The sequence below is a fragment of the Macaca nemestrina genome, chromosome 17 (genome assembly GCF_043159975.1).
Source record: "Macaca nemestrina isolate mMacNem1 chromosome 17, mMacNem.hap1, whole genome shotgun sequence".
Lineage (NCBI taxonomy): Eukaryota > Metazoa > Chordata > Mammalia > Primates > Cercopithecidae > Macaca > Macaca nemestrina.
This window is the reverse complement of record NC_092141.1, coordinates 69096680-69122284: the sequence shown is the minus strand read 5'-3', so window position 1 is coordinate 69122284 and position 25605 is coordinate 69096680. Positions and strand designations below refer to the sequence as shown.

The 25605-nt window shown below is 48.5% G+C and overlaps 1 protein-coding gene across 3 annotated transcripts in view; it reads left to right on the top strand.

The window, feature by feature from the left end:
* The window catches only part of LOC105468547 (pleckstrin homology and RUN domain containing M1), a 62895-nt gene that overhangs the window by 21637 nt on the left and 15653 nt on the right, over positions 1 to 25605 (top strand). For all 3 annotated transcript variants that reach the window (XM_011718775.3, XM_071083318.1, XM_011718771.3), the window contains exons 3-7: positions 1460 to 1707; positions 3901 to 4527; positions 11234 to 11618; positions 22146 to 22416; positions 24075 to 24992. In XM_011718775.3, the coding sequence (XP_011717077.2) occupies positions 1460 to 1707; positions 3901 to 4527; positions 11234 to 11618; positions 22146 to 22416; positions 24075 to 24992 (2449 nt within the window). The remainder of the gene's footprint in view (positions 1 to 1459; positions 1708 to 3900; positions 4528 to 11233; positions 11619 to 22145; positions 22417 to 24074; positions 24993 to 25605) is intronic.

The window sequence follows — 25605 nt, the reverse complement described above, 5'->3', positions numbered from 1 at the left end:
TACTTATAATTATGCTCAGTTTTTACTGTATATTTCCAAAAGACTATGTACATTTTGTGATGTCTTCATTTAACAAACATTTATTATTTCTATGTGCCAGGCACAGTGCCAAGTGTTGACACAAGGATGAATAAAACACTAGTCTTAGTGCCACACTTAGCTTATATATATACATATATATATATATATATATTTTTTTTTTTTTTTTTTTTTTTGAGATGGAGTCTCACTCTGCCACCCAGGCTGTAGTGTAGTGGTACGATTTTGGCTCACTACAACCTCCGCCTCCCGGGTTTAAGTGATTCTCCTGCCTCAGCCTCCTAAGTAGCTGGGATTATAGGCGCTCATCACCACACCTGGCTAATTTTTGCAGTTTTAGTAGAGACAGGGTTTCACCATGTTTGCCAGGCTGATCTCAAACTCCTCACCTCAAGTGATCCACCTGCCTTGGCCTCCCAAAGTGTTGGGATTACAGGCGTGAGCCACCGCACCCAGCCTCTTTTTAGAATTTATCTAGTAGGCGTTCTGGTTTTTACCAGAAACCACTTCCCTGAAAAAAAACAAAAAAAGGTAGTCCTGTCCTCAGGAGAATCCTCATATTACTATATATCAGAAAGTATTATTTCCACTTTAACAGATGAGGAATTGGGGCTCAAAGAAGTTAAGTGGAAGGTCTAAGGAGGCCCGTCTGGTTACTGACAGCTAGGACTGAGCCTAGTCCTCTGGCTTCCAGGCCCAGGATCTTTCTTTTTTTTTTTTTTCTTTCTTTTTTTGAGACAAGGTCTTGCTGTGTTGCCCAGGCTGGAGTACAGTGGTGTGATCATAGTTCACTGCAGCCTTGAAGTCCTGGACTCAAGCAGTCCTCCTGCCTCTGACCTCCCAAAGTTCTAGGATTACGGGCTTGAGCCACCACGCCCAGCCTAGGATCTTTCTTAACGTAAACCATGCTCCTGTTCTCCTCATGTTTTTATTACTCTAAAGCAGTGTGGGTGTTTTTTGTTTGTTTGTTTGTTTGTTTTTGCCTCTTGGCTTATTGATTCTCTACAGAAACTTGTCCATGTGAAAAAGGTAGGAAGCCCCACCCTTGTTCTAGATGGATTTACCCAATCTCCCATCACTGCAGCCATGATGGGGCCAATATTTAAACACAAGATTATGTGACTCCAAGTTCACTTAAGTTTGGTCTAAAAAACAAAGTGTCTGCACTGAAGGACATGCAAAACAACAATAGCAGTGATTATCTCTGGGTAGTGTGTGATTTTCCTTTTCTTCTCTATGCTTTATCTTTCTTTGCTATAGTTAACAATGTGCTAATTTTACAGAAGAAATCTACAGACACACCCATAGATGTGTGTGCATGTGGTTGCACATGTATTTGGCATCAGGCAAAGGATTACACTCTAGGGACTCTCCATAGCATTTTCCGCTAAAGGTCTGTGTTCTGTGTGATGCTGCCTAGGTCATCAAGAAGAAGCTGGTGGGATCCGTGAAGGCCTTGCAGAAGCAGTACGTGTCCCTGGACACAGTGGTCACTAGTGAAGACGGAGATGCCAACACCATGTGCAGCGCCCTGGAGGCTGTGTTTATCCATGGCCTGCACGCCAAGCACATCCGAGCTGAGGCTGGAGGAAAAAGGAAGAAAAGTGCCCACCAGAAGCCTCTGCCCCAGCCTGTCTTCTGGCCCCTCCTGAAAGCTGTCACCCACAAGTGAGATTTAGCTGGAGAGGTTTTGCTTTGGGGAGGAGCAGCAGAGTATGGGACACTTAGCTTTTCCTCCCCAGCTGTTCAGGAAGCCAACAGAGGTGCCCTGTGTTCTAGCATAGAGATAGGGTGAGGTAGGGGTTGAAAGTGTTTTCTAGAGAGGCTTATCTCTAGATCAAGCTTCCCAGCCAGCGTGCCAGCAGATCTTGAGACCCTCAGCACTCAGGCAAGAGCGTGTGGTTGCTTTGAGCCCTGGGACTGGTCGCCTTTAGCAGGAACAGCCTTTTTTGTCACACCGGGGCAGAGTTACATAGTTACAACAGAGGTTGTGTGGCCTGCAAAGCCTAAAGTATTTACTATCTGGCCCTTTACAGAAAATGTTTGCTGACCCTGCCTTAGATTATTCGAACATCTGAGTTGTAAATCTGTTTTTTTTTTTTTTTTTTTTTGGGACGGAGTTTCGCTCTGTCACCCAGGCTGGAGTGCAATGGCGCGATCTCGGCTTACTGGCACCTCTGCCTCCCAGGTTGAAGCAATTCTCCTGCCTCAGCCTCCTGAGTGGCTGGGATTACAGGCACGCACCACCATGCCCAGCTAATTTTTCTATTTTTAGTAGAGACGGGGTTTCACTATGTTGATCAGGCTGGTCTTGAACTCCTGACCTTGTGATCCGCCCACCTCGGCCTCGAAAGTGCTGGGATTATAGGCGTGAGCCACCGCACCCGGCCATAAATGTTATCTCTTAAGGAGGTATGGGGTTATTTTTATTAAAGAGTGGAATCAGGAAGAGCATATGAATATTCACCCTGAGACACTTATCTCTTGTGTCAGGACTTTTGAGCAAGTAGCTGGCACTGTGCCTCTAAGGACTACTAAATGTCACCTTCAGCCCAAAGAAGCCTTGTCAGTCTCTGATCTTCCTTTCCATGCTGACTGCCACTGCCCTGTCTCACGTTTTTACTTCTTTCCTGGGTGACACTGGCTTTCTATTTGTCCCCCTTAGCTCACTCTGTCTTTCCTTGAGTCCGTCATCTGGTCAACATTTACTGAGGTGAAGCTCCCTGGAGCTTACTCACTGAGCCTAGTAGAATGCGGTCTGCATTCCCATGGGGGAGATAAACCCACGCTAGGGACTGTGGTAGCTCAGAGGAGGGGCATGTACATCAGACCGAGGCATTCTGGGACTGAGTCTGGTACACCTGGGGTCTGATCTCCTTATGCAGAACATCTACCCTGCAGTCTGCATGACTGTGGTCAAGTTACTTTTCTAAACAAAGATCTGTAGCCCACAGGCTCCCAGATGCCAGCCTGGAGACTGATTCACTAGGTTGGGGCCCCAGAACTTGTATCCTGCTCAAGTTCCCCAGGGGATTCTGGTGCATGGCTGGGTGTGGAGCCATTGCCCCGTGTTGCCTTATTGGTTTGATATTCAAGACTCTCTCTTTCCTGGCCTTGCAACCAAACTACCCACTCTTCCGCCACATGCTGTAATTGGAGCTCTCCCCAGTCCTCTTACAGGGTTGTTGATTTCCTGCCCTTTATGCCTTTTTTCATCAGTCCCTTGTGCCTGAGGGCAGGGACCATGTCTTTACCCTGCATCTTCACTGCTGCAAGGACTTTGCACTTAGGGAGCTCTGACAGCATGCCTTGGATGAGCAGATGATGTCAGGGGCCCAGTGGTAGTTGGAATGAACATGGAAATTATCTTTCACGATTCCAATCTCAGAAGGTTGGGGGTTATAGCTTAATATTTCCTTTAAACACTTTTCCTTTAAAACTATATATATAACCTAGGCTGGAGTGCAGTGGTGCAATCTTGGCTCACTGCAACCTCTGCTTCCCAGACTCAAGCTATCCTCCCACCTCAACCTTCTGAGTAGCGGGGTAGCTTGGACTACATCTGCAAGCCACCACATCTGGCTATGTTGTTGTTGTTGTTGTTGCAGAGACGGAGTTTCGTCCTGTTGCCCAGGCAGGTCTCGGACTCCTGAGCTCAAGTGATCCACCTGCCTTGGCCTCCCAAGTGTTGGGATTACAGGCGTGAGCCACCACATCTGGCCTAAAACACTATTACCAAATATTTTTGCATGCCTTTATCTATTTGCAGTGGTTATTCCTGGTTCCTGCTAACCAGTGGATAAAAGCACATCTCTGTGATTTGGGGTGGTTTCTTGAAACATGTCTGTTCTCCCTTCCCAGACACATCATCTCGGAGTTGGAGCACCTGACGTTTGTTAACACAGATGTGGGCCGCTGCCGGGCATGGCTGCGGCTGGCCCTGAACGACGGCCTGATGGAGTGCTATCTGAAGCTGCTGCTGCAGGAGCAGGCCCGCCTGCGCGAGTACTACCAGCCCACCGCCCTGCTCCGGGATGCCGAGGAGGGCGAGTTCCTCCTTAGCTTCCTGCAGGGCCTCACGTCCTTGTCCTTCGAACTCTCCTACAAGTCTGCCATCTTAAATGAATGGACGCTAACCCCACTGGCCCTGTCTGGGCTTTGCCCGCTCTCTGAGCTGGACCCTCTCTCTACCTCTGGTGCAGAACTACAGCGGAAGGAGTCTCTGGATTCCATTTCCCATTCCTCAGGCTCTGAGGACATCGAAGTCCATCACTCGGGCCATAAGATCCGGAGGAACCAGAAGCTGACTGCCTCCTCCCTCAGCCTGGACACGGCCAGTTCATCCCAGCTGTCCTGCAGCCTAAACTCTGATAGCTGCTTACTCCAAGAGAATGGCTCCAAGAGTCCGGACCATTGCGAGGAGCCCATGTCCTACGACTCAGACCTGGGCACAGCAAATGCTGAGGACTCAGACCGGTCTCTGCAAGAGTGAGTACCCTGCCCCCACTCCTTCCCATTTTCTCTCCTCCCTCCTTTCTTTCCTCTCCTCCTCCCTTTCTTCCTATGGCATGTGATTGCCTGTTACTGAACTCTGTTAGTAATTAAAGAAAGCCAAGGGAGACATCGACTTCTCCAGGGACTGGAATCACTGGGAGCTGTAGCAGGCAATACAGGCATAGTGGAGAAAGTGGACTTAGAACAGCTTAGAGCTGGTTTGGGCTCCAGCTCTGCCCTGGTGACAGGGCTGGGTGCGGTTCATGCCTGAAATCCCAGCACTTGGGAGGTTGTGGCAGGAGGATTGCTTGAGCCCAGGAGTTCAAGGCCAGCCTGGGCAATGTAGCAAGATCCCACCTCTAAATTTAAAAAAAAAACACTAAAACTAAAAACAAACAACAACAACAAACCAAGTTACTTAGTTTCTATAAGGCATAGTGTAAAATATTGTTGTCTTCATCTAGAATGAAGGAAACTAATAGGTCAGAGCACATTTAAAACTTCCAACAAATAGATGAAACATAATGCATAAGGGTATGACTTCACAGAAGACCTCCTGGGGGACACAGGACCTGAGTGCTGCATGCAGGAGGTGGTGGACAGCTGGGGACAGACAGATGTGTGGAAGAGTATGTGGGGCAGATGAACTTGGCTAGAGAGAGAGCTGGGCAAAGCCTTCTTCACACAACCTTTCAAAAAATTTTTGCAGCCAGGTGTGGTGGCTCACGCTTGTAATCCCAGCACTTTGGGAGGCCAAGGCAGGCAGGACGAGGTCAGAAGATCGAGACCATACTGACTAACATGGTGAAACCCCGTCTCTACTAAAAATACAAAAAATTAGACGGGCATGGTGGCGGGCGCCTATAGTCCCAGCTACATGGGAGGCTAAGGCAGGAGAATGACATGAACCAGGGAGGTGGAGTTTGCAGTGAGCCGAGACCGCGCCACTGCACTCCAGCCTGGGTGACAGAGCAAGACTCTGTCTCCAAAAAAAAAAAAAATTTTTTTGCATAATCTTTTTATGGTTAAAAAAAGTCTAAAACATATACAGTGAAAGCCTTTCCCATTCCTGTTCTCCCTCTACCCTGTTCTTTCCTCCCACCCCTACAACCATAATAATTAATTTCCTGTATATTCTTCCAAATTTCTAAATTAATCTACAACAAATACCAGTATAAAGATTTTTAGCTGGGTGCAGTGGCTCACGCCTGTAATCCTAGCACTTCAGGAGGCCAAGATGGGCGGATCACAAGGTCAGGAGATCAAGACTATTCTGGCTAACACAGTGAAACCCTGTCTTTACTAAAAATACAAAAAATTAGCTGGGCATGGTGGCAGGCACCTGTAGTCTCAGCTACTCTGGAGGCTGAGGCAGGAGAATGGCGTGGCCCCAGGAGGCGGAGCTTGGGTGACAGAGCAAGACTCCATCTCAAAAAAAAAGATTTTAAAAATTTACTCCTTATTTATTACTTTCTCCCCTACAAAGGCAGTATATACACACTGTTCTATATCTTATCTTGGAGAAGATCTTTTCATATCAGAGCTATTTCATTCTTTTATTTTTATTTTTTGTAGAAATGGGGGTCTCACTGTGTTGCCCAGGCTGGTCTTGAACTCCTGCCTTGGGCTCCCAAAGTGCTGGGATTATAGGCCTGAGCCACCCCGCCCAGCCTCATTCTTTTTTTTTCTATTGCATATTGTTCCAGTGTATGAATGTACCTTAGTTTACTTAATCAGCCCAGTATTTAATGGGTGCTAGGGCCCATGTGTTCATAAATAACCTTGTGTATGTGGTCTTTTAGTTCTGCATAACTATCTCTGTGTAGTAAACTCCCAAAAGCAAAATTGCTGAGCAAAAGGACAGACTAATATAGAATATTCACAGATTATTGCCCATTTACACTCCACCAGGAATGTCCTTGTTTCTTAGCCTTGCCAACTGATGGTATTAGCGAACTTTTGGATCTTTGCTCATCTGATAGGTGGAAAATGGGAACTTCTTATTAAAAGCCTCCTTCAGTTGGACCCATGTTCCATCAGCTGAAAAGAAGATCCCATGTGTTTGGGACCTTCTTTCCACTCATCCTATGCCCTTGCCTTGGTTCAGGTCCCTCTAGGGTTCTCATCCAGCATAGGAAGAGCACCAGCATTGGGTGGTGTTGCGGACTGGGCTTGGAGCAGACCTAGTTTCAAGTCCTGTTCCACCACTTACAAGCCCAGGAATGTCAGGCACATTGCTTGTTAGTCAAACGCATATAGGAAATTCTCTCGTAGGCCCAGAAATAGCTTCTGAGCACATTAGGTGGAGTTTTCAAATGTTAAATGGAGGAATTTAGATAGAATACATTGGGGAGGAACAGTCTCTGTCTCCCATGACCACTGGGACCGTGGTGTGACAGGCCTGCAGTGTGACCCAGGCACAGGGCATGACCTAGGCTCACTTACCTGTCTTAGCCCTTCCTGTGTGTCTGCCTCCTCTGCAGACCAGCCAGCCATCCCCTTGTGATATGTCTTGCTTTTATCTCATGTGTCTTGTGATTGGAAAATTCCAGCTTAAGGTCACTGAATCAGTAACCATTCTCTCTGTGCAGGAAGTGTTGTCCCGGCTAGTATGGGGAAACTGGAGGGGCAAGGGTCAGGATGTATAGACGAATGCCAGATGGTGGTGTGAGGAACTGGCAAATCTAAGACATACAGATGTACAAACACACAGCCAGCACCAGCATTCGTAGAGCTGGGCCTTGAAGTTAGTCCTTGAGCATCCACAGAGACCAGCATTTCTTGAAGTGTGTATTTCAAGGGTAAAATGTTCTCACCGACACTTAGAGTTCATCAAAGTTATTACATTATTTAAATATTTGTAACTTTAAATTAGACATAAATTCCTTGTGCTTATCATTACACGTATAAAATCAAAACATCCACAAATTAAACATAAAAGCATAAAAGACACAACATTCAAAATGAAATGTATTAATATAAAGCGGTTCTGTTTGGCAGAAACCAAATTGCAGTTGGGCTAGTGAATTGACTGTCCTGAATAGCTCCTTCCGTGTAGACTGGATCTGTATTATAATGATCACTGAGTGGCATAGGTATCATCTGGAGGGTTTAAGTACTTAGATTTAAGTACTTAGAATAGTCCCTGGCACATAGGCATCAATAGTGCTCAAATGATGGTATTGTTGTATTTTATTTTATTCTATATTTTATTTATTTTTTGAAATAGAGTCTTGCTCTGTCCCCCACGCTGGAGTGCAGTGGCGCGATCTTGGCTCACTGCAACCTCCACCTCCTGGGTTCAAGCGATTCTCCATCCTCAGCCTCCCTAGTAGCTGGGATTATAGGGGCCCGCCACCACACCCAGCTTATTTTTGTAGTTATTGTAGAGAAAGGGTTTCACTATGTTGGCCAGATGAACTCCTGACCTCAGGTGGTCTGCCCGCCTCAGCCTCTCATGCCCAGCCTGGGTAGACATATGTTTTTAATTCTCTTAGTTATATACCTAGGGGTGGAATTGCTGGGTCATATGTAACTCTATGTTTAACTTTTTGAGGAACTACCAAATTGTCTTCTGCAGTAGTTGTGTCATTTTACATCCCCACCACTAATATATACGAGCTTTAATTTCTCTACATCTTTGCCTACCCTCGTTATTTTCTTTTTTATTATAACCAACCCAGTGGGTATAAAGTGGTATCTCATTGTAGTTGTAATTTGCATTTCTCTGATGATTAATGATGTTGAGTATCTTTTCATGTGCTTATCGAACATTTGGATATCTTCTTTGGAGAAATGTCTGTTCAGATCCTTTGCCCATTTAACAATTTGGTTATTTGTCTTTTTATTGTTGATTTGTGAGTGTTCTATATATATTCTGGATAATAGGCCCTTCTATATAATTTAAAAATATTTCCCCCCATTCTTTGAGTTGTCTTTTTAGTTTCTTGATAGTATCCTTTAAAACACAAATGTTTTGGCTGGGTGCGGTGGCTCATGCCTGTAGTCCTAGCACTTTGGGAGGCTGAGATGGGAGGATCACAAGGTCAGGAGATCGAGACCATCCTGGCTAATATGGTGAAACCCCATCTCTACCAAAAAAAAAAAAATACAAAAAATTAGCCAGGCGTTGTGGCGGGCGCCTGTAGTCCCAGCTAATCGGGAGGCTGAGGCAGGAGAATGGTGTGAACCTGGGAAGCAGAGCTTGCAGTGAGCCGAGATGGCGCCACTGCACTCCAGCCTGGGCGACAAAGCGAGACTCCATCTCAAAAAAACAAAAAAACCACCGGGCGCGGTGGCTCAAGCCTGTAATCCCAGCACTTTGGGAGGCCGAGGCGGGCAGATCACGAGGTCAGGAGATCGAGGCCATCCTGGCTAACACGGTGAAACCCCGTCTCTACTAAAAAATACAAAAAACTAGCCGGGCGAGGTGGCGGCGCCTGTAGTCCCAGCTACTCGGGAGGCTGAGGCAGGAGAATGGCGTAAACCCGGGAGGCGGAGCTTGCAGTGAGCTGAGATCCGGCCACCGCACTCCAGCCTGGGCGACAGAGCCAGACTCCGTCTCAAAAAAATTAAAAAAAAAACACAAAAAAACACAAAAAAACCACAAACGTTTTTTATTTTTGTTTTTTGAAACAGAGTCTCACTCTGTCACCCAGGCTGGAGTGCAGTGGTGTGACCTCGGCTCACTGCAGCCTCCCGCTCCCAGGTTCGAGTGATTCTCCTGCCTCAGCCCCCCAAGTAGCTGGGATTACAGGTGCGCACCACCACGCCCAGCTAATTTTTGTATTTTTATTAGAGACGGGGTTTCACCATGTTGGCCAGGCTGATCTCGAACTCCTGGCCTCAGGTGATCCACCTGCCTTGGCCTCCAAAGTGCTGGGATTACAATTTGTTTTTCATTGCTTGCTTACGCTATAGATCTCACGTCTAAGAAACCATTGACTAATCCAAAGACATGAAGTTTATACCTCTCTTTCCTTCTGAGAGTTAGTTTTAGCTCTTACCTTTAGGTTTTTAATCCATTTTGAGTTCATTTTTGCATACAATGTGAGATAGCAGTCCAGCTTTTTTCTTTTGCATGTAATTATCCACTTACCTCAGCACAATTGTTGAAAAGACTATTCCTTCCCCATTAAAGTGTGTTGGTGTCTATGTTGAAAATCATTTACTTTTTTTTTTTTTTTTTTTTTTTTGAGATGGAGTCTCACTCTTTTACCCAGGCTGGAGTGCAGTGGCGCGATCTCGGCTCACTGCAACCTCCACCTCCCGGGTTCAAGCAATTCTCTGCCTCAGTCTCCCGAGTAGCTGGGATTACAGGCACCTGCCACCAAGCCTGGCTAATTTTTGTATTTTTAGTAGAGACGCGGTTTCGCCATCTTGGCCATGCTAGTCTTGAACTCCTGACGTTGTAATTCTACCCGCCTCAAACTTCTAAAGTGCTGGGATTACAGACATGAGCCACTACACCCAGCCAAAATCAGTTACTTATATATGGATTGGCCACCTATTCTTGACTATAATGTCTTGAAATGTTGTTTGGGGTTAAGATGGTGCAGAGCTCACTGGGAAAGACAATCAGGTAAGCAACTTGAATTCTAAAATCCTCATTTCCATAAGCCCAAATTAAGCTGAGCTTCATGTATCTTCTGGATCCAGTACAAGCCATCAGGGCAGATGCATAGAGGCTTTGGGGCCTTAGACAGCCTGTGGCCATCTGAACCTGTCTTTGCCCATGACATGCTCCACTGGTTTTATAAGCAGAAGAGATAGCAAACGGGTTTATTTTCGAAATGGAGCTTGGATCCTCAGAAGCCTCAGGAGAGAGAGGAGCAGTTGCTAGTCAGTGCACATTCCAGAGGGCCCAGGACATGTTTCTGTGCACTGTGTATGTGTGAGTGTGTGTGTGCACACACATGTACCAAGACAGTAACATTTGCTCCCTGTGGCCCCAGGAAGCAGCACGGAGGAGACAGGGAGTGGCAGTCGCACCATGGAGAGTGAGCAGGGGCACATCTCATGTGTACTCATATCCACCCTCACACACCTGGTGTACACTGAGCTCCAGAAGCACTTTCTGGGGATGTGACGCTTTGCTGTCTCCACACCCAGTCCAGCTCTGAAGGGACCAGCCCTTGCACCTCCCCCAGTGCTGCTGTCCCAGTGCCTGCCCAGGAACAAAATATGACCTCGCTCAGGAAACCTGTTTAGCCCTTGCTGCTCCTAGTCCCTGCCCCAGGGCACAGAGTCCTGGCACCTCAACTCTCTGTGCTGAGGAGGAGGCCTGTTCTGAGACACTGTCCTTGGAGGCCCTGCTGCACACCATATTTGGGAAAACGGTTGCCCACACAACTGTGTGTTTGGCTGAGCAAGCTCTCCAGGCCCACAGCTAGCCTGCTCAGAATGCCAGTAAGTCCTCATTCATACCAAGTCCTCTTTCTCTGCTGTGGGAGCTTTTTCACCTGAGATCCCAGGCTCCACAAATCACCTGCCTACCCAGTCTGCCTAAATCCTGGCCAGGAAGAACGTGGTGGGAGTGTCAGAGGAGGACTGTGTGATGGGGAGTGCAGTGGATAATTAAGAAGGTGTGGGTTGTTTTAAATCATAAAACAGCAGTTTTGCATTCTTCCCTCTGCCCCAATAGCCTTGGGCATTGTCGCAGACAACCTGTCACACAGGTTTCTTTGTTTAAAACTTCTAGGGTATTGTTGGAATTCAGCAAAGCCCAGGTAAATTCTGTGCCAACCAACGGACTGAGCCAAGAAACGGAGAGCCCCACACCACAGGCCTTGCTCTCCCTCCATGGCCTCAACACCAGCACACACCTGCACTATGAGGCACCTGCAGAGCCCCTTCCTGCCCAGGCAGCCTCTGGAACTCAAGATGGTGTCCACATGCAGGAGCCGCATCCCCGGGCGCCCAGCGCCCTGGACTTACAACAGCGTGTAGAGAGCACCTCAGGCCAGCAGCCTTCTAGTACCGTCAGCAAGACAGCCAGAGAAGTGGGCCAAGGGAATGGCCCACAGAAGGCCCAGGCTCATGACGGAGCTGGTCTGAAGCTGGTAGTTTCCTCACCCACCAGTCCGGTGAGTGGTGCAAGCCGTTCAGGGGGCAGTCTTGGGAAATGTCAGCTGACGCAGGGTTTCCCCAGCTAGTGACCCTGAGTGGTCTCTGCCTTCTCCCTGTTAGCCTTCCTCTCCCTGCATGGTGATAGTGTTAATAGCATCGTGATGATGGGGTTCATGTTTCTTGGTGTGTGAGCTGTAGATATAAGCCAGGCACTGTGCTGCTCACTTCCCGTGTGTATCTCCTGTCATTTTCACGTGACTCTGAAGGTCGTTCTCATCTGACCACAGTCTCAGCTCTTTAACCACTGCCACTCACTAGCTAAGGCCTTGGGCAAGTCACTTCAGCTCTCTGAACCTTTATTTTCTCCTTAGTACTTGTTATTATTAATATTTTTTGATTTTTGGTTTTTTGGTTTTTTTCAGATGGAGTCTTGCTCTGTTGCCCAGGCTGGAGTGCAGTGGCACAATCTCTGCTCACTGCCACCTTCGCCTCCTGGGTTCAAGTGATTCTCCTACCTCAGCCTCCCGAGTAGCTGGGATTACAGGTGCCCACCACCATGCCCAGCTAATTTTTGTATTTTTAGTAAAGATGGGGTTTCACCATGTTGACCAGGCTGGTCTCAATCTGCTTGCCTCGGCCTCCCAAAGTGCTGGGATTACAGGCATGAGCCAGTGCGCTCAGCCTATTAAATTAATATATTTAGAAAATACTAGGCCTTGAACATACTCACTTTGCAACATGACCCAGGTTTTAGAGCTGTGCTGTCCAATATGGCAGCTACCAGCCACGTGTGGCTGTTGAACACTTAAAATGTGCCACGTCCAAATGGAGATGTGCCATGTGAAATAAGTGCTGGATTTCAACAACTTAGTATGATAAAAAAAAAAAAAATAGAAAATCTCATTTTTATGGATTACAAGTTAAAATGAAAATATTTGGGGGCCGAGCATGGTGGCTCACACCTGTAATCCCAGCGCTTTGGAAAGCCAAGGAGGGAAGATTGCTTGAGCCCAGGAGTTGGAGACCAACCTGGGCAACAAAGTGAGACCCCATCTCTACAAAAAAATACAAAAATTAGCTGGGCATGGTAGTGTGTGGCTGTAGTCCCAGTTACCAGGGAGGTGGGAAGATGACCTGAGCCCAGAAGGTTGAGGCTGCAATGAGCTGTGATTATATCACTGTACTCCAGCCTGGGTGACAGAGGGAGACCTTGTCTGGAAAAAAAAAGAAAAAAAAAAGAAAGAGAAAAAAAGATTTTGGATATATTGTATTAAATAAAATATATTATTAAAATTAATTTCACCTATTTCTTTCTACTTTAAAACAAAATTTATGTTTAAACCATGGCCTATTAACACAGCCCTAGGAGATCTTGAGAACATGTGCCATACTTTTAAAAAATGTGGCTGCTAGAACATTTAAAATTATATATGTGGCTCATACTATATTTCCATTGGACAGTGCTGTTGTAGAATAAGCCAATCCAGCCATGTGCAGTGACACAAGCCTGTGGTCCCAGCTAGTTGGGAGGCTGAGGCAGGAGGATTCCTTGAGCCCAAAAGTTCGAGGCCAGGGTCAACATAGTCCCTGAGGGAAGCCAGCCCTGGGCATCTCCTTGAGAGAACCAAGTGAGTAGAGAGGCTTGAGAACTACTGGCCCAATGAAGCACCAGCCAAAGGCTGTGAATTTGAGCTCTTTTGTCTTTTCCATTTGTTCTTGTTTGGCCTTTGTGGTTTTCCAAAGTTATTGATGTTTACTGACTGTGGGTAGGAAAAAGATATGTGTGCTATCTGCCCCTGCTGCAGTTCAAGCCCCAGCGGCCTAGCCAGCAGAGTGAGGGAAAGCAATTGCTCTAGAATGCTAGGGGCAGGCTCCAGAGAAAGTCCACAAGAGAGGAAAGAGACAGTGCGGGTAGGGCTGGTGGTGCAGTGATGGGAGGGAGAATAAATACCTTTACAGGCTTAGGTGCCTCTGACTACTTCTTTTTCTAAGCTTCACAGTTGTTTTTATTTTGTTTTGTTTTTTTCTTGAGACAAGGCCTTGCTCTATAACCCAGGCTGGAGTGCGGTGGTGCAATCACAGCTGACTGCAGCCTCGACCTCCCATGCTCAAGCAATCCTCTCACTTCAGCCTCTAGAGTAGCTAGAACCACAGGTGGCACCAACTTGCCCAGCTAATTCTTTTTTTTTTTTTTAATGGAGACGGGTTTCATTATGTTGCTTAGCCTTGAGCGATCCTCCCACCTCAACCTCCCGAAGTGCTAGGATTACAGGCATGAGTCACCATGCCCAACCTGGCTTCATATTTAAACCACACCATGGAGGGCAAGATAGGGTCATGGAAAGCAGAGGCAGGGATTTGTATGCTTGTGCATACACGGACACAAAGCTGGGAGTATATCCCTGCCATGGTCTGGGGCTCAGGGTGAAGTCTAGTCTTGCATTTTCAGCTCTATTCGTGCTCTTCTCTTTGGGTAGTAGCTTCTAGATCAGGAGTGTTGATCTTTTGGCTTCCCTGGGCCACACTGGAAGGAGAAGAATTGTCTTGGGTCACACATAAAATACAGTAACACTAGGCCGGGCGCGGTGGCTCAAGCCTGTAATCCCAGCACTTTGGGAGGCCGAGGCGGGCGGATCACAAGGTCAGGAGATCGAGACCACAGTGAAACCCCGTCTCTACTAAAAATACAAAAAATTAGCCGGGCGCGGTGGCGGGCGCCTGTAGTCCCAGCTACTCAGGAGGCTGAGGCAGGAGAATGGCGTGAACCCGGGAGGCGGAGCTTGCAGTGAGCCGAGATTGCGCCACTGCACTCCAGCCTGGGCAACAGCGTGAGACTCCGTCTCAAAAAAAAAAAAAAAAAAAGAAGTCAAAGCTCATATTTTTCCATATGGCTATCTGATTGGCCTCACTCTGTTTCTTGAATATGACCATGTAAATCACAAAACTGTCAGTGTGGGTCAGACTCTTCGTATTTGCTGTTCTGAAGATGCTTCAGTACATCCTGAAGATTTACTTCCTGAAAATGAATGCTCTAGGACCCTGAAGGTTGCGACTATGCACCTGCCAACTCAAGCTGAAGGCTGAAGAGGAAAGCTCTGCAGCCCCTGCCTCGAGCTGGAGGCAGAGTGACGTCTGCTGGGGATGCAGGCTGTGCGCCCCACAGGGCTCCAGAGTGTCACTAACCATGTTGAGTTCATTCCTGCCCAGGGTCCAGCTTCTGCTTTGCTGGCTCAGGCATCTTATTTTGCCAGGGCCTCAAAGCTGATGGGACAGGATAGCAACTTTGCTCACTAAGCTCTGACCCACCGGCCTCCTTGCAGCTCTGTAGTCCAAGCGAGCTAGCATCTTTGCTCACTAAGCTCTGACCCACCGGCCTCCTTGCAGCTCTGTAGTCTAAGCGAGCTAGCATCTTTGCTCACTAAGCTCTGACCCACTGGCCTCCTTGCAGCTCTGTCGTCCAAGCGAGCTAGCATCTTTGCTCACTAAGCTCTGACCCACTGGCCTCCTTGCAGCTCTGTAGTCCAAGCGAGCTCCTTCCAACATCAGGCTTCTTTAAAAAAAAATTTTTTTTTTGAGGCAGAGTCTCACTCTGTCACTCAGGCTGAAGTACAGTGGTGCAATCTCAGCTCACTGAAACCTCCGCCTCCCAGAGAACTCACACTGCCCTCTGGGAGTTAAACTGAAACGAACTCACAAACCCCAGATTCTCCTGCCTCAGCCTCCCAAGTAGCTGGGATTACAGATGCCTACTACCACGCCCAGCTAATGTTTGTATTTTTAGTAGAGATAGGGTTTCACCATGTTGGCCAGGCTGGTCTCGAACTCCTGACCTCAAGTGATCGGCCCACCTTGGCCTCTCAAAGTGCTGGGATTACAGGCTGGAGCCACTGTGCCCGGCCCAGCCTCAGGCTTTTACATTTGCTGTTCCTTCTTTCCCAACTCACTTCATTATTGTCTCAACCTTCCCTGACTGGACCCCTGTAGCTCAAAAGCACTATCCCCAGTGACTCTCTGTCCCATTCATCTGCTTGACTTCACTTATAACACTCATCACTATGTGCAATTACAATATATTATCTCTTTGTCTCCTTGTTTATTTTCTATCTTCCTTACTAGAATATTAGCTCTATGATACAGAGCACCAGGCCTGTTCGCTTCTGTATTGTCAGCACCAAGCACTGTACCTGGGAGAGAGTAGGCATCAGTGAATAGTTCTTGAACTCACAAGAGACTCTTGAGATGCCAACTCCTAAGTTTATTTTGTTCCCCCATCCTAGCTATAAGGCTGTTTGGAATGGTTCTTTTTCTTGGTATCTCCAGCAAGTACCTGGCCCAGAATCATGAGTGAATAAATCATGACCATCCCAATGTCTTTAATATAAAATAACAAAGGTGGGTCAAGGGGGCTGGAATGAAGGAGACAAATGTGAAATTATGGACATTCAGGCTGGGCATGATAGCTCACGCCTCTAATCCTAGCACTTTGGGAGGCCAAAGCGGGTCATCGAAGTGTACCATCAAGTGGACAGGGTGGTCAGGTTGGTGTGATCATGGCAGGCTCTGCTTCTGTGCCAGCTACAGGGGACTCTGATCGCTGGAAGGTTGCTTAGGACATCTGAGCGCTTGGTGCTGAGTCTGATGTGAGAATCTCAGATCCTGCCCCCATCCTGTGTCTGTCTCACAGGGAATTCATTGGATTGTGGATTCATTCACTGCTCATTCAGTAGGTAGTCACCAGGCACCAGTTGCTGGCACCACCAGTCACCCAGCTTGCGTGGGCCTGCTGGGCTCCTGGCCTGTGGACTGTGCCAGGCTGTGCCCTGCATGTCTGCCCCTGTGGTCCTCATCTTTCTATGCTTCTGTCAATTAGCCACATGCTTTTTATTTGATGTTATTTTGGGGGAGATATTGAGGCCACTATCAAGTTTTGTAGTGTAGAGACCCATTCAGTCTTTCTTTTAAAAACATTTATTTTTAATTCATTGAACCCAAACCACCTACTATAAGCCAAGCACCATGTTAGGTGGTAGGAGTGGAGTGATACAACAGGACAGACGAAGGCCCTTCGGGGACAGACATTAGGTTAGACAAATGATTATCCACATCATAATTACACTTGTGCTAAGCACTGGGAAGGAGAGGTGCAGGGAATAGGGGGCTCTCAAGGGTGACGCATGTCTGGGATCTGGGGGTTGTGAGTTCATTTCAGTTTAACTTCCAGAGGGCAGTGTGAGTTCTAGGACTTGGTCTTAATCACTGTCTCCATGGACCAGCTGCCCATGGTATGTGGTTCCCCTCCCACAGTTATGAGTACAGGCAGTTCATTTGCCTGACATAATGAGGACAGGCTGGACAAAGTCTCATCCTTCTGAAAGTGGCCCAGGGACCTTGCGTCTCACTCCTCAGCCACACTCCTCACGGGGATTCAGCTGTTGTATATGGTGTCGTGAACCCTTTAGTAATGCAAGGTGGCATTCCTCTGTCTTGGGTCCCTGGTGGCAGTTGCAGCTCTGGTATAGATCCTTAGTCGGTGATGGTTTCCTTCCACTATAAAGGGCAGGGTGCTGGCCAGACATGGACCCTGCCTGAGTGAGCAGGTTGTAGGATGCTGGTGGGAAAAAGGGAGAGAAGGGGGCCAGGTGCAGTGGCTCACGCCTGTAATCCCAGCATTTTGGGAGGCTGAGGCAGGTGGATCACCTGAGGTCAGGAGTTTGAGACCAGCCTGACCAATATGGTGAAACCCCATCTGTACTAAAAATACAAAAATTAGCCGGGCATGATGGCGTGAGCCTGTTATCCCAGCTACTCAGGAGACTGAGGCAGGAGAATCACTTGAACCTGAGAGGCAAAGGTTGCAGCGAGCTGAGATCATACCACTGCGACCCAGCCTGGGTGACAGAGTAAGACTCCATCTCTGAAAGAAAAAATGGAGAGAAGAGAGAAACAGTGGTGTTCGTGCGTGCACTCTCTCTCACACCCTCTCCCCTCTCCCCACCCACCTGGGGCCGGGAGCACACAGCCTCAGAGCTCTGTTCAAGCCCATGTGCAGAAATTCTTAGGAACCTACGTTTCCACTGTTTTTCCCAGTTGCTTAAGAGAGTAAAAGGTGTTCCCTAGTTTCATTTCCTGGCAGCTATGCTCAGTGGACTGTATCTGAACATTTCCTAGCAGTCTCTTTCCTCAAAGGAGAGAGAAGCCCTCCCCAGTGAATGTCCATAAACCTTTTTTTTTTTTTTTTTTTTTTGAGACAGACTCTTGCTCTGTTGCCCAGGTGGGAGTGCAATAGCTCTATCCATCTCGGCTCACTGCAACCCCTGCCTCCGAGGCTCAAGCAATTCTTGTGCCTCAGCCTCCCGAGTAGCTAAGATTACAGGCATGCACCACAATGCCCAGCTAATTTTTGTATTTTTAGTAGAGACAAGGTTTTGCCATGTTGGCCAGGCTGGTCTCAAACTTCTGGTCTCAAGCAGTTTTCTCACCTCAGCCTCCCAAAGTGCTGGGATTACAGGCATAATCCATCACGCCCATCCTGAATGTCCACAATCTTAAAATTTACATTTGTCTCCTTCCTTCCAGTCCACTTGACCCACCTTTGTTATTTTATGTTAAAGACATTGGGATGGTCATTATTTATACCCTCATCTTGTATGACTCTGGGCCAGGCACTTGCTGGAGATATCAAGAAAACCATTCCAAACAGCCTTATAGGTGCTAGAATGAGGGTAAGCACAGAATATTGTGGGATCCCCTAACCCAGCTAGGGGGTGGGAAGGGGTGGAGGCTGGGGAAGGGTGAGAGAAGCTTCCAGGTGGAGGTGATGGATGTCTCCTGAGCTGAGTCTTCAGGGACAGTGCCCTCTCCCGCCAGAGGCTGGAGATCACACAACTTCCCAGGTATATGTGAGGCTGCCAGGACAGCCACATGGTTGCCGGGGAGCTGTTTCTTCCACCCGTTTTCCTCAGGGAGGTCCCCCAGGTCTTGATGACCTAGGCAGGCTTTGCTCAGAATCTAGTGTTGTGGATGGTCCCCAGTGGCCGCCCTGACTGACACATCATCTGTCACTGGCAGGGGGAAGCACCTGCCAGTTCTGAAGGCCCCATGGAGGAGTCTCTGGGGACCTAGTTCTGTGAGCCACCCCCCAAGTCGCCTGAGTCAAAACTTGCCACCCTTGGCTTGAGGAGTTGTATAGCATCTGAATGGATCCAACTGTCCAAAGCAACCCTTCCCTGTTTACAAAGCAGGGAGCACAATCTGGATTCAGGGACCGGATATAGCGATGTCAGGGTGAGGTTAGTGGCACTTAACAAAACAGTGGGGCTGGTCCCACTGTGTGACTCATTTCCTCTGTGTACACTGACACTTAGGGTGGCCTAGCCAGCTTCCTTGCCTCTGCCCTTCCATGTTGAGGCACAGAAAGCCAGGGAGGATTTGAAGTACTGGAGAAAAGAAACCGGAATCTACTCCCACAAGCCTACTCACCCCAGATGCTCCCTGCAACCCCATCTCCCCCAGCCAGTGAGCAGCTTCAGATTCAAAAGAGAACAACGAAGGGAAGGGGCAGGACCTGGCTGCCTGGGGCCGCAGGGGCCTGCACAGAAGTGGGCGGCAGAGGCAGAGGTGGCCAATGAGGACCCTGAGGCCTGCTCACCGGGCCTCCCTCATCTCAACCCAAAAGCAGGACTGACAAACCCTAAAGCAGGGCTGAGAAACCCTACGTGCTGGGACAGCTGGATACCCACATGCAAAATAATAACACCCCTTCCTAACACCTTACACAAAACTAACCCGAAATGGATCAGAAACCTAAATGTAAGAGCTAAAACTATACAGCTCGTGGCAGAAAACACAGAAGTAAATCTTTGTGATACTGACTTAGGCAATGATTTTTTAAGATACAACACCAGAAGCATAAACAACAACAAAAATAGATAAACTAGACTTCATCAAAACTAACAACTTATGTGCTCCAGAGGGCACACCATCCAGAAAGTGAAATGACACCTCACAGAATGGAGAAATTATTTGCAAATCATAAATCTGATAAGGGTCTCATATTCAGAATATATAAAGCACCTTACAACTTGTATTAGTTCCTAGGGCCGCCATAACAAAGTACCATACACAGGATGGTTTAAAACAACAGACATTGCTGGGCAGGTGGCTCATGCCTGTGACCTCAACACTTTGAGAGGCAAAGGTGGGCAGATCACTTGAGTCCAGGAGTTCCAGACCAGCCTGGCCAACATGGTGAAACCCCATCTCTACTAAAAATATAACAAATTTGCTGGACATGCTGGTGCTTGCCTGTAGTCTCAGCTACTCAGTGGGGCTAAAGCAGGAGGATTGCTTGAGCCTGGGCAGTCAAGGCTGCAATGAGCCCTGATTGTGCCACTGTACTCCAGCCTGGGCAAAGAGTGAGACCCTGCCTCAAAACAAAACAGGCCAGGCACGGTGGCTCACGCCTATAATCCCAACACTTTGGAAGGCTGAGGCAAGTGGATCACCTGAGGTCAGGAGTTCAAGACCAGCCTGGCCAACATGGCAAAACTTTGTCTCTACTAGAAATACAAAAATTAGCTGGACGTGGTGGCGGGTACCTGTAATCCCAGCTACTCATGAGGGTGAGGCAGGAGAATTGCTTGAACCTGGGAGGCGGAGGTTGCAGTGAGCTGAGATTGCACCACTGCACTCCGGCCTGGGTGACAGAGTGAGGCTCTGTCTCAAAAACAAAAAAAAACTGATATTTATTCTCTGATAGTTCTGGAGGCTCCTTCTGGAGAGTCTAAGGAAGAATCTGTTCCCGCCTTTCTTTTGGGTGTTGGCGTTGCGGGCGCTCATTTGCATTCCTTGGTTTGTAGACATGTCACTCCGGTCTCCCCTCTGCTGTCACACACGTTCATCCTCTGTATCTCTGTCTCCACTTGGTGTTCTCCTGTCTTCGTGTAGCTTTTCTCCTCCTCTTGTAAGGACATCAGTCATACGAGATGAACAGCCCATTCTACTCCAACATGACCTCATCTTAACTAATTACTTCTGCAAAGACTCTATTTCCAAAAAAGGTCACATTCTGAGGTACTGGGGGGTAGGGTTTCAACATGTCCTTTTGTGGGGGTCACAATTCAACCCACAACACAACTCAACAACAAAAAGACAGCCCCATTTTAAGACAGACAATGGATTTGAGTAGATTTGGATGGATTTGAATATATTTCTCAAGGAGAGAAATTGGAACCCTCATACATTGCTGGTGGGAATATAAAATGGTGCAGCCACTTTGGAAAACAGCTTGGTAGTTCCTCAAGAAGGGAAACACAGAGTTACACATGACCCAGCAAGTCTACTCCTAAGTATATGCCCAAGACAATGAAACATGTCAACACAAAAACTTGTGTATAAGTGATCATAGCAGCACTATTCATAATAGACAAAAAGTAGAAACAACCCAAATGTCTATCAGCCGATGAGTGGATAAGCCAAATGTGGTGGATCCAGACAATGGAATATTATTTGGCAATAAAAAGGAATGAACACTTACACATGCTTATATAACATGGATGCACCTTGAAAACCTTCCACTAAGAGAAAGAAGCCAGGCACAAAACGTCACGTGTCGCAGGTTCCATCTATATGAGATGTCCAGAACAGGCAGATATGTAGGGGCTGAAAGTAGATGAGTGGGTGCCTAGAGCCGAGAGTGGCCAGGGGAAATGGGGATGACGGCTAATGGGTATGGGGTTTCCTTTTTGGGTGAGGAAAATTTGCTAAACTTAGATGGTGGCGATGATTGCACAACTCTGTGACTAAGCCAAAATGATTGAATTGGACACTGTTTAATTTTTTTTTTTAGAGATGGGGTCTCATTCTGTTGCCTAGGCTGCGACCAGGCTGCATGGCTCACTGCAGCCTTGACTTACCCAGCTCAAGTGGTTCTCCTGCTTCAGCCTCCTCAGTAGCTGAGACTACAGGTGTATGCCATCACACCCACCTAGTTATTTTTTGTAGAGATAGGTTCTCACTATGTTGCCCAGGTTGGTCTCAAACTCCTGGGCTCAGGTGATCCTCTCACCTCGGCCTCCCAAAGTGCTGCGGTTACAGGTATGAGCCACCATGGCTGGCCGAATTACATACTTTAAGCGGGTTAATTTTATGATATATGAGCCATATCTAGACAAAGACTTAAAAAAAAATAACAAAAAAAAACTTCAGGCTGGGCATGGTGGCTCATGCCTGTAATCCCAGCACTTTGGGAGGCTGAGGCGGGTGGCTCACCTGAAGTCAGGAGTTCTAGATCAGCCTGGCCAACATGGTGAAACCCTGTCTCTACTAAAAATACAAAAATTAGCTGGGCATGGTGGTGGGCACCTGTAATCCTAGCTACTCGGGAGGCTGAGGCAGGAGAATCGCTTGAACCCAGGAGCCAGAGGTTGCAGTGAGCCGAGGTTGCGCCATTGCACTCCAGCCTGGGCAACACAGCGAGACCCCGTCTCAAAACAAAAAAACAAAAAAACTTTAAAACAAACAACTGCTGTCTTCTTTCCCAACAGAAAAACAAGAGCTGGATCTCAGAAGATGACTTTTACCGGCCTTCCCAGGAGCAACCCCTGGAGATTGCTTCAGACCACCCAATAGCTTCTTCCAGGGGGACTCCAGAGTCAAGGCCTGGTCTCCACAGGCATTTTTCTCAAGGACCAAGAAAAAGCTGCTCCCTAGGGGCATTAGACCAAGCGTGTGTACCTTCCCCAGGAAGAAGGCAAGCCCAGGCAGCCCCATCCCAGGGGCATAAGAGCTTCCGGGTGGTACACCGGAGACAGATGGGTAGGTTACTAGGAGGGTCCCGGGTGGGTCCCATCTGCAGGGACCAGGTCTTTCAGAAGGCAGCTCTGAAGTCCTGTTTTCCATTGCTAAAGAGGTAGTGTGTTCCCACAAGTACTATAAAACCTCATTCCAGAATGCCATCATAATCGTGCTCATTCAGGGAAGCATTTCAGGAAAAGTACTATATTGTCTCAAAACTGCCTACAGAGGACAAAAATACTGTTTCACCAGTCAAATAGGAAAATATTTTCCCTGAAAACTATGCAATTTATGATTATAGAAAACTCTTGATTCCACCTATAGCTCAGAGCACATCCGGCTCCATGAAGCCCCAGGTGTTTTAACTGGTCCTTCCAAAGCTGTTTACCCTCAGTAGTTGGTTTATGTAACAGCTCTGGGGGAGCTTAATCAAATCTGCTATTTGTTTTGTTTGTTTATTTGTTTTGAGATGGAGTCTCCCTTTGTCACCCAGGCTGGAGTGCAGTGGCGTGATCTCTGCTCACTGCAACCTCAGCCTCCTGGCTTCAAGCAATTCTCCTGTCTCAGCCTCCCAAGTAGCTGGGATTACAGGCACCTGCCACTATGCCCGGCTTATTTTTGCATTTTTTTTTTTTTTTTTTTTTGAGGCAGAGTTTCGCTCTTGTTACCCAGGCTGGAGTGCAATGATGCGATCTCAGCTCACCACAACCTCCACTTCCCAGGTTCAAGCAATTCTTCTGCCTCAGCCACCCGAGTAGCTGAGATTACAGGCATGAGCCACCACGCCTGGCTCATTTTGTATTTTTAGTAGAGATGGGGTTTCTCCGTGTTGGTCCGGCTGGTCTCGAACTCCTGACCTCTGGTGATCTGCCCGCCTCGGCCTCCTAAAATGCTGGGATTACAGGCGTTGAGTCCCTGCGCCCGGCCAATTTTTGCAATTTTAATAGAGATGGTATTTCACTATGTTGGCCAGGCTGGAGGATCTGCTATTTGTTTAAGGTCCTCCAGTGCTTCCTTTTTTTTTTTTTTCTTTGAGACGGAGTCTCACTCTGTCGCCCAGGCTGGAGTGCGGTGGCACGATCTCAGCTCACTGCAACCTCCGCCTCCTGGGTTCAAGCTATTCTCCTGCCTCAGCCTCCCAAGTAGCTGGGACTACAGGCACCCACCACCACACCTGGCTAATTTTTGTGGAGACAAGAGGTGTTTCTAAAGATGGGAGAAATGACAGCGTGCATGTGTGCCAATGGGAGTCACCCAATAGAGAAGCAAGGAAACAGCAACAGAGGAGAGAGGGACTGCTCCTTGTCCTTGAGTAGGTTGCGGAAGGAGAGACCTCCTGCACAAATGGAGGGTTTGGCCTCACACGGAAAGAAGCACACTTGGTTCATCCCTGGCAACAGAAGGGAGGGCGTGGGTGTAGGGAACAGGGCATGTGGAGGTGATCTTTTGGGTGCTTTTATTTTCTCAGTGAAATACAGGACGCAAGAGCAGCAGTGGAGGTGCAAATGGAGATGTTCCTATCCAGCTTTCAGGGTCCCATGTGATAGGGCCCGTGGCTGGCCTGTGTTCTGGGGACAGTCACTGTCCACACGCACTGCAGGGCATCAGGCAGCAGATGCTGCCTTGGGCAGGACAGAGACAGGCCCGCCAACTAATGTGCTTTTTGCCTCTGCCTCCAGGACTGTCCAACCCGTTCCGGGGTCTCATGAAACTAGGTACCGTGGAGCGGCGGGGGGCAATGGGCATCTGGAAGGAGCTCTTCTGTGAGCTCTCCCCGCTGGAGTTCCGCCTCTACCTGAGCAACGAGGAGCGCACCTGTGTGGAGAACTGCTCCCTGCTGCGCTGTGAGTCTGTGGGGCCGGCCCACAGTGACGGGCGCTTCGAGCTGGTCTTCTCTGGCAAGAAGCTGGCCCTGCGCGCCTCCTCCCAGGATGAAGCCGAGGACTGGCTGGACCGGGTGCGGGAGGCCCTGCAGAAGGTCCGGCCTCAGCAGGAGGATGAGTGGGTGAACGTGCAGTACCCAGACCAGCCTGAGGACCCCCCCGAGGCGCCCCAGGGCTGCCCCTCTCCCTCAGACCTGCTGTCGGAGCCCACGGCCCTCCAGGGCACGCAGTTTGACTGGTCGTCCGCCCAGGTTCCAGAGCCAGATGCCATCAAGGAGTCCCTGCTGTACTTGTACATGGACAGGACCTGGATGCCCTATATCTTTTCCCTGTCCTTGGAGGCTCTGAAATGTTTCCGCATCAGGAACAATGAGAAGATGCTGAGTGACAGCCATGGCGTGGAGACCATCCGGGACATCCTGCCAGACACGAGCCTTGGGGGCCCGTCCTTCTTCAAAATCATCACGGCCAAGGCCGTCCTGAAGCTGCAGGCCGGGAACGCGGAGGAGGCCGCCCTGTGGAGGGACTTGGTCCGCAAAGTCCTGGCATCCTACTTGGAGACGGCCGAGGAGGCGGTGACCCTGGGCGGGAGCCTGGATGAAAACTGTCAGGAGGTTCTGAAATTTGCCACCCGGGAAAACGGCTTCCTGCTGCAGTACCTGGTGGCCATCCCCATGGAGAAAGGCCTTGACTCCCAAGGCTGCTTCTGCGCAGGTGCCAACTTGCTCTGCTGCCACCCCCAGCCTGCCAGCCTCACTCCGCCTCCTGCGGATTCCTGATTTAGGCTCCCCACCCTTCTGCCTCCCTGCAAATGCCCCCATCCTTCCCTTAGGGATGAGGCCACAGATCAGGCTTGCCCTGCAGCTTCTGCTCCTCCCCAGCCCCCGCTGGGGCCAGTGCTCCGCTCATAGGCGGTTGGCCCTGCTCACCCATCCCTCTCCTGCCACCTCCCACTGATGGGCAGCAGGCTGGCTGCTCACTGCGCTGCTCAGGGAGTCCCAGCCCACTTCATTTTCTTCTTGCTCTACTATCCTGTTCTTTCAGAGCAGGGGCATGGTATGCTTCCACATATTTCTGCTGCTTTTATAAGTGTACACCCTTTTTTTTAAATTACAAAAATGGGCTGGTGCTATTCAGTGCTGTCCAATAGAACTCTCTGTGGTGATAAAAATTTCCTAGATCTGTGTGTCCAGTGCCATAGCTGTGAGACACATGCTGCTACCGGGTGCTTAAAGTGTGGCTAGTGTGGTTAAGCAATTGAATTTTCCATTTAAATTCATTTACATTTAAAGGGGGCACATGGGGCTCTTGGCTGCTGTGATGAACG